This window comes from Buceros rhinoceros, unplaced genomic scaffold, assembly GCF_000710305.1.
Source record: "Buceros rhinoceros silvestris isolate BGI_N320 unplaced genomic scaffold, ASM71030v1 scaffold3354, whole genome shotgun sequence".
In the NCBI taxonomy this organism is placed as follows: domain Eukaryota; kingdom Metazoa; phylum Chordata; class Aves; order Bucerotiformes; family Bucerotidae; genus Buceros; species Buceros rhinoceros.
Window position 1 is genome coordinate 43,364 of NW_010407516.1, and position 9,010 is coordinate 52,373.

At 39.5% G+C, this 9,010-nt stretch overlaps 1 protein-coding gene across 1 annotated transcript in view; it reads left to right on the forward strand.

Annotated features, from left to right (window-relative positions):
- Window positions 1–9,010, forward strand: part of LOC104491983 (dynein heavy chain 5, axonemal-like) — a gene marked incomplete at its 5' end in the record, with an annotated part of 143,474 nt that overhangs the window by 43,277 nt on the left and 91,187 nt on the right. Inside the window, 2 exons of the mRNA XM_010134480.1 lie at window positions 390–562; window positions 3,220–3,398. Coding sequence (XP_010132782.1) covers window positions 390–562; window positions 3,220–3,398 — 352 coding nt within the window. The remainder of the gene's footprint in view (window positions 1–389; window positions 563–3,219; window positions 3,399–9,010) is intronic.

Here is a 9,010-nt window from a genome sequence, read left to right on the forward strand (position 1 = left end):
AAATACATCCCCCAAAAAGAAACATATAGACATGTGTACAATATATTCAAGCATTGTCCTCGCTTTAGTATTTCTGTGAGTAGTAACACCAGATAACCATGCTGTGTAACCAGTATTGTCACGTAGGTTTTTATGAAGTTTTCCATCACTGTTCAGTGTCTCTGTAAAACACACAATTCACAATCTCTGTACGCAATTCAGAAGAAAATCAGAGGATGTCATAGACAGGTTTGAAAAGGTAATTCTGTATATCTTGACTCCTGACTGGTTCTGTGCTTGTTCTTCCAGCTCTTGAATTTATGCATAGTAAACTTTTTCCTGTATGGAATTTAAGATGAATTTGTTATACTGTTTCATTTCTGTATTAATGATTTACTTTTCCATTATAGGTCCGCATGAACATTAAATCTCCGTCTGATTTTGAATGGCAAAAGCAGTCTCGATTTTATTTTCTTGAAGACTTGGATAAATGCATTATCCAAATCACTGATGTAGAGTTCACCTACTGCAATGAATACTTAGGATGTACAGACAGGCTTGTTATAACTCCCTTAACTGACAGGTAGTTATAAAAAGAATGCAGTGCGTAGTACTGGAGCTAAGACTTAATTCCTTTGATTTAATTAACTTCCCTGAGTCAGAGTTCTTTCTTTGGTTGCAGTTTCGCTGGTGAACAGCAGAGGCCAGTGCTTATATATATTCAGCTTGGGAAAACAGACACCCCTAGAAAGGGTCTTAAATTCCCTTTGAGTATTCGCTTAAGCTATATGAACTGTGGTAGGTGTTTAAAAACTTACTTGTGCTCAAGTTAAACACACCTGAATGCCGTACACTTCACCAGCCTAAACAATGTGGATCTAAACCCCAGTATATTGCTGTTTTCAGTAAACTGGTAGTTGCATGAGAATTTGAGATTATAGCAAGTGATTCATTTGAAGTCACCCTAGAGGAAGAAGCAGTAACGCAGGACACAGCATGGAATAACTAGTGCCAGTATGGTTTTCGGGAAGGCCTGTGGAGAATTACAGGGCAAGAAACAGAAAAAGCTCTGAGAGCAAAACATGAGGAGAACTTTTTATTACTGGAGCATTAGTTATACAGCACAGCACAAACCCCATTAGATGCATATTTTCCTAAATGTACTATTTTCCTAAAGTACTTGGTAGTGCTTCAGCTCGGCAGGAGGCAGATGTATTTGCTAGGCCAGAGCTTGCTCTTTTAAGTGTGGATAGGAATGTCAGAATACTGTGCGTGTTCAGGTATTTGCTGTGTGAAGAACCACTACAGGCCGTTGAATTAATGTTGGGATTGTGTTTGCACTTCCTGTGCTACTAGATTTCATTTACTAGCAAAATTTTAAACTCTTGCCAATTTCTGAACCAAAATTATGCCCAGTGAGTTATTTAAGAAAGCCAAAATCCTGTGCTTGGCTTTTACTTGGCTGGATACTTGGCTTTTAACATGTAACGCACATCTGCCAAACACTACATTATGTCCTCTACAGTTCCTAGAGAGAGATATGTTTGAAGCAGTAAACATGCAGCTGATTAGTGGTTATGGCAGCACTACCATGCAGACAATATTTTTGCCCACAAGGAGAGACAGTATCGAGAAAAACTTGTCATTCAATATTTGCCTGCGGTATTGAAATGCAACCTAATTGGTTAGGGATTGATTCAAGGGGCTATGGCACACGAGATTGAAAACTAGGCAGGGTGACATTATTGAAGAAAATGAGCCTTTTGAATGAGTTTAAACTACAATAATAACAGCAAAAAAGAACAGAGGTATCTGTCTTTAGGCAAAGCTAGAAGAGCCAAACAGAGCTGCAGGGATTAATGACTATCCACTGTCGTATGTTGAATGAGTATTTGAAGCAGAGATGTCTTCTAGTGTGACATGGGAAACTTATATACCTAAGCAGTGTTGCATAAGAACAGATTTTATTCCCCTTATAGGACTTTCTATTTTTATGTTTTTAATTTTGCTATATCAACTTGTATGAGCTTCTGACAATTTTCAGGTAATGATATCTTTGCTTTCCATTAATCAACTTGAAGTCAAGTGCTGTTTGGCTAATGATTTTTTGTTCAGAAAGATTCCTGAAGCACATGATAAATACACACTTGCAGTAGTACATTACATTAAGATAATGGGACTGAAATTGAGTGCTCCTAAACATCATGTCAGACACAGACCACGTCATGTCAGATCCAAAAAATGAAATGGATGTTCTGTTTAGGACTTGTACTGTGTACACAGTTTGTCCTTACCTTGTTTTCAGTAGCGGAATTGTCAGGAGTGCTATTTTTTCTGTGTTAAGTGAGTGCCTGTTAACTGATTACTGAATAATAAGGTGACAAAGCATTATTACCGTTATTATATTAGAAGGAGTACTGTGTTATTTTATAGGAAGCAACACGAGCTGGTATCATTTGGGTTTTTTTCAGTGCCCACATTCTCTCCCAAGATATATCATAAAGCTATTGAGTTTCACAAGGTTAAAATGGCTTAACCGGGGTTTTGGAGCATTGTAGATTGTAACAGTCTTCCTACACCCTGCAGTAGTCTCTACACCATCTAAGGAAGCTGAGATTTAAACCTGAGGATGTCTGCTTCTGAACTGAAGCAGAAGATGATCCTAGATTCATGGATCCCTCCTCTTCTTTCACCATTACCTCTTACAATCTTCCCTTTTGTCCATTCTCCTTCTGAACTCAAAGACCTCATGTGACTGGCAGCGCTGCTCTGGTTTGGCATGCTGGTAGGAAAATGGCAAGAACAGGAGCTGCTTCCGGCCTCCGTGCTTTCCCATTGCCACATCAGAGAGCCCATCTTGTGTGTTCTGGATAAAGAGTAGGAGGACAGGAAAAAAAGGGAGTAACCCAGTGGTTTTGGATGCTGAGGAATGAGGCTGAGTCATGGAGGGACAATGTATGATTAGTGTGAGAAAATCACAATATTGCAGTATTTTGGTATTCAGCATTTAGAATTGGCCTTTGTGTTTCCTGGGCTGTTGCAGTGGTGGAGCAAAGGTGGGACCTGGTAACTCAGCTTCACAGTGTGCAAAGGAGGTGACTGAGGACTTACCACACAGAAGCACACCCATTCCTGCCCCCTTCACCAATTTTGTATAAAACAGCTGCTGTGGTTATGTTAATGGACTTCAAGCAATTAATAGTAGAAAAAGATTAATAAAACTCTTTGTTCTGTTCATAGGTGTTACATCACTCTCGCTCAGGCCCTGGGCATGAGTATGGGTGGTGCACCAGCAGGACCTGCAGGGACAGGGAAAACAGAGACAACTAAAGACATGGGCAAGTGCCTGGGAAAGTATGTTGTTGTTTTCAATTGTTCAGACCAAATGGACTACCGAGGACTTGGCCGTATCTATAAAGGTAAGAAATAATCTGGTTTGTTCATTTTAGAGTCATAACTTTTTTTCTCAAAACTAGTGAGTTAACAATGATTAGTAGGGTATTTTCTTCTCTGTTTGCTCTTATTTCCAGGTACTCATCAACTCTTCCTGACATTTTATTGTTTCTCCTTTTTCCCCCCTTTTATTTCCTGCATGCTTTCCAGGTTGGTTTTTTTAATGTATTCTCGGAGGGTGTTTCTATCTGTCTTCTTTTCCTTTTCCCTTTTAATCCTTTCCACTGATTTTCTTTATGCCTCGATCCCACCCATCCCAAGGAGGGAGGGTATTTAGCCCTTCCTTGCCATTTTTCTCTCAAGCAAGATTAACAAATACGAGCTCAGTGATGTTGTACAAGGCAAGGAAACATGTAAAGCAGTGCAGTGTCTTATTTTGAATTCTAGAACTTGAAACCAGGGAAATGAAATAGTGGTCAAACTCTGATAATTTTTGATGATAGGCAGAGCTTTGAAGTCAGCTTTGCAAACAGTGATCAGGTAATCCAGTATCTGTGGACTCCATTATGTCAATTTTCTTGTGTATAGCTACTTTTGGTTATATGGACTAGCAGACCACAGAATGCCACCATTTTCTGTGAGTGGTGGGCTCTTAAATCTAACACAATGTATCATAAACATAATTTTCACTGTTATGATACCTCCTGAAGGTTAAAATATAACCTGGAGATCATTTCTAGTTTTAATAAAAAAGCCAGCAAAGCTGGCCAAGATTTTAATAGAAGTAACTTTCTCTTTGGCTTCTTAGTTAAGAGTTTAAGAGTATCCAATCAAGCTTTTCTAATGGAGGTAGAAAGCCTGAAAGGTATGCCAGGTTTGGATTAAGGTGATTTTGTATTTAATTGTGAAAAGATTTTCCATCTTTCTCTCTTATCTCTTCTTCTTGATCTAACCTAGAAGACCACCTTACTGGGCTTCTTTGTGGCTGAGTTAGATCAAGATCAATAGAACATATTTGGGAAGAACTGAGTTAAAAGCAGTACTTGTACTGACTTCTTCCTCTGTAATCCTTTTGTTCTTTTATGATTATTTTTAGGCCTCATTAACTTGTTAACTGTCTTTAATGGACACGTCAAAAAGAGGGAAATGCGAAGAACTAGAGCAGAGAAAAAAGGGAAAAAATATTTAACCAGTTTGACAAGTTTTTCTAATCATATCTCAGAGGTGCATTCTGCAGAATGCCCAGTTTCTCACTAATGGAACACATTAGCTCCTTCTGAAAATAGATAAGGAAACTTTCACATTCTTGCTTTCTTTGCCTCAGCCAGGCTCCATCCCCTATTCCTCTGAGCTATGAGCCATGACTGAAGACATTCACTGAGCTTTGAACAGGCACTCTTCATTTATATCTCTCTCTCTTTGTCTCCATCCCCTCCTTCTGAGGCAGGCTCCTGTCTCTTGCTTTCCCTCCTACTGGGGATTTCCCTAGTTGGAGCTACAGTAAGATGCGAGCCTGGAACAAACAGGGTAGCTGGAGAAAACAGTCAAAGAGACACTGCTACAAAAAGAGAGGATAAGGTGCTCCTGGTTACAGCTGCCCTATCATTCCCATAGCAAGAATCTGAGGAAGTGCAGTGAATGTGGAAGCAGCAAATGGTAGAACTAGTTTCTCCTTGGAGTGGCTTTGTCTCTGTTCTCACCAAGCTGTTATCATCTTCCTCGCTGCTCCCTCTGTGAGAACGTTTGTATACCTTTGTGTTACCACCTTTTTTCCTGACTCCTTGGTGATTTCACTTCTTTGTGATCTGTGTCAGTTCAGACACAGTGATGTTTGCTTTGCTTCTGTTTTCTGTAGTTACAGTCAAACAACTCCAGTCTTACCTCAGGTACCTTTTTGTGATTCGATATGTAATGAGATGTTTAATGTAAGATTTGATATTTATCTCAATTCGGAAGGTGAATAAATGAGTTTGGAGATCTAACTTCTTTCAGGTCCAATGAGTACTTTGTAGCTTACTGCTTCTGGGCTGCACTTTGGCTAGTTAGAGTTCTGTTTTAGTGAAATTTGCTTTGAATTAGGTCACTATAGTCCTACCCCTGTGTAAAATCTGAAGAGGCGTGTCATTTCAACACAAAAGAGAGTTTATAGCTCTTTGCCGTGATTAATTACTGCACTGTCATGCTGTTTTTAGCCAGACCTCCCAGCACATAGGCTGTTACCACCTGGCCTCTTGGGTCTCCCGGCAGGACAGGGGTTGTCACGTAGCCTGCAATATTCTTTGTGTGGGGGGCTCTGGTGACTGTGACCGCAACATAGCATTCAGGGGTCAGGCCACCCCATAGGGTCACTGACATGGAAAGGGACATGGCACTGCATCACAGAGGTGCATTTTGGAGTCTTTCTGAGGGGGGAGTAGCTATGCTGGGTGATTCTTACACCATGTGAGAACCAGGTTTGCAGGGTATCTGTACTGATGCAGATGGGGTGGTTGTGTTGGACAGTTAAAGAGCTCTTTAGTCCTGTCCTTTATTTTCTGCTTTTACTTCATTTCTATATTTGATTATCATAATATATTTTGTGTGAGGATAGAAATTAATGCACAGTATGACAGTGCACAACATTATTACATTGTCTCTAAGCTGTTTTACAGCTGACAGTTTGCTTGCTGTGCCTTTGCTTGTGGGTGTGGGTGGGTGTGTACATATATGAGTATTTTCTTTCCTTTTTTCTTTTTAAACACCACCAGAATAAAATAACTCATTTTATTAATAAGTTCTGGCTATGAATGATTTTATTAATAAATTCTGGCTTCTGAATTTATTAAAAGCTGTGGAATACTGGCCTCACCTGAGAGTCAGGCTTCCTAACTCCGTGCAGCAGGTGGCATTGCAGAACAAGTAATTATTTTTTCTTTTCCCAAGGAAAAATTGTGTGGTTAAAACTGAACTTCACCGTTCTACAGATAAACCGATTTCAAAACCCTTTAATACACAGATAGTGCGTGTAAGACACAGTATTATATGCAACAAAGTTTCTTTGTTAAAGAATATCCAGCTTTAGGGCTTTTAATTGTTTCATCCCAAAGAGTAGATATTGACTTTAAATAAAGTATAACCCCTCCACACCCTTTTTTTTGTTTGTTTTTTATTTCGAATGGATCCTAGTAGCCACATAACACACGTAACAAAAGGGGGCGAGTACGTATGAAAAATCTCTGCAAGAATTTTTGATCAGGGAGCCAGGAGCCCAGGGTGACCACCACACAGGTGGGGTCAGGGGCTTCACCGACCAGGGTGCAGTCCCACAGTGCCTGATCCCCCACAGGGCAGGTTTGTGACAACTTGTGCATCAGCTGTGCAGTGGCCATCAGACAAGGTGAAATAGCAAGCTAGGTCCAGGGTCCATCTAGGTAGTTGGGTCAGAAACAGCAGGAGGCGCGCAACTGGAAGTAAGACTATGGATACTTTTGGGGTCCTCCAGGAAGCTCAGTTAGCAAGTCAGGAGACGGGGCTGTGCCCAGCCTTATGTACAATATAGCTCAGACCTGCCTGAGCTGCAATGGAGCTCCTGGACTGAAGGACAGAGAGTATGGGTAGAAGCCTCAGGTAAGGCTGGTCAGGGCAATTAAGGCCTATTGGTGCATCCAGGGCCTTGATATTCCTCATACAAGAGGGAGAACATTTAACTGCCACATCAATGAAGACAAGGAACATTCTTCATTTGTATGTAAAGACCATAGGATTGAGTCTTTCATGCTCTAACTTTGGTACATGTCTATCAAATTATTTTAATCTTTGCTTTTTATGGCATTGTGGTGTTTGCATATATTCCATTTGCTTTCAGATTTTCTAATTAAGTCCATGTTACTTTTTATTCTCTTAAAATTTGTTTCTTTTGGAGTATATTTTTCCTTATATCACAGAAATTAGTTAGAAGCAGTTTGGGAAAAAGATTACTCTACATATGGAATTGAACTGAGTTTCATGGGAGATCTGCAGTGTTGACTTGGCTGAATCAAATCTTAAGGAGCCAATTTTGGCTGTACTACCACGGGTTTTGATCTGGTGTGACTCCACTAATAAAGAGTTCTTCCAAAATTATGTGGGTAAAAAAGAGCAATCAATGCAACAATATTAAAAGAAGTTGTTAACGGGCATGAAAAAACATAAAACATGAAGTAAGAATTATTTTCATTTTTTTGTGTGGTTTTTTTTTTTTTTTTGCTTTATGCAAAACCTGCCAAAACCTGATTTGCTTATGATAGCAGATCACAGTAGAAGACAGGACAGAGTAGAAGAATAAGTAGAATAAAATTAGAGTTCCTAGAGGAACGTCTTAAAGAGCAAGAGAAGATCAGACAGGGAACAGTAGAGGAAAAGGAAGAAGGATAATATGAACAAGGACAAGCCAGAGCAAAACCAAGAGAATAGAAAACATGAAAGAGAAAGCAAAACGAAGTGAAAAAGTATGTATTATATAGTAGTATTATTGATTTTTGAATACTTGCCCTTCCATTAGCTTAAGTGTCTTAAGGAATTAACATTACACTTAAACTACCCCTTTATTTATTTTCCCAGTGCTATAGGTATTGCCATATCACGTATGGGGATTTGGGAGAGCTTTACTTGGGCGTAGTTGCTCAACACTGCAAACACACAAATGCCTTTTCTTGGACATGTGCTTTATGTCTGCATTTAGCACTGCCCTCAAACAGCTTAAGCTGAATGGAACTCCGCTGGTCCAGTGAAGTGAATTAAACACCTCTGAGCATTTGTCTGTAGCACCAGTTAAAGCACTGATCCAGATCTTTGCTGAACTGAGCAATAGGAAATACTAGCCCAGTGTGGGCTTTGCGAAGGGAGATGGCATCTGTGAAGTTCCTGCGTAGATTTACTAGCCTTTGTCTCTTGTGAAATGGACAGGGAATAGCAGAGGATTATGTAGCTTTGCCGCTATTACTCTGGAAAGCTGCCACTGTAGATGCTCCTATTTCAATCCTGCTAACATGATACAGAAGAAGGAGTATTTGACTCTCCCAAAAGATATTGGTTTCATGATGTTTATGGATGCTAATGTCTATCTAGAACTCCATGGCCTGCTCCAAATAACAAATTTAAGTATGACATCAGATTCCTCTCTCTTGAAAAGCAGGATGCTATTTGCCAACAATTTCTGACCTATGAATTCTTATAAAATGCTATAACGCTTCTGTCACAAACGTAGTGATTTCTGATTTGGTTCTGTGATTTTCATTTAGGAAGATGTGTTTCTCAAGCTCATCTTTGACAATCTCACCCCTGCATTAAAGTTACTGTGCTATGTATGTGTTTAAGCTACTAGGTGCTACATACAGTATTATCAAACACTTTCTGTCTTGTGGTTGCTATAAAAGTGTAGGGTTCTTGGTAAAGAAATCTATGTATCTTTCTTCCATGGGGTAATTCTTTTCCCGGGTGTCATCAATGCACAGCCGAATTTATTCTGAGATTTTACTTCCTAGTTTACTCTATGTTCATACTCTCTGTTCTTCACATGCTGTATTAAATTGAGCATGCTATATTTTATATGTAAATTATTCTTGTCTGATCTAGCATTTTAACATTTTTTTTTTTTTTTTTTTTTTTTGTTTTGCCCCGG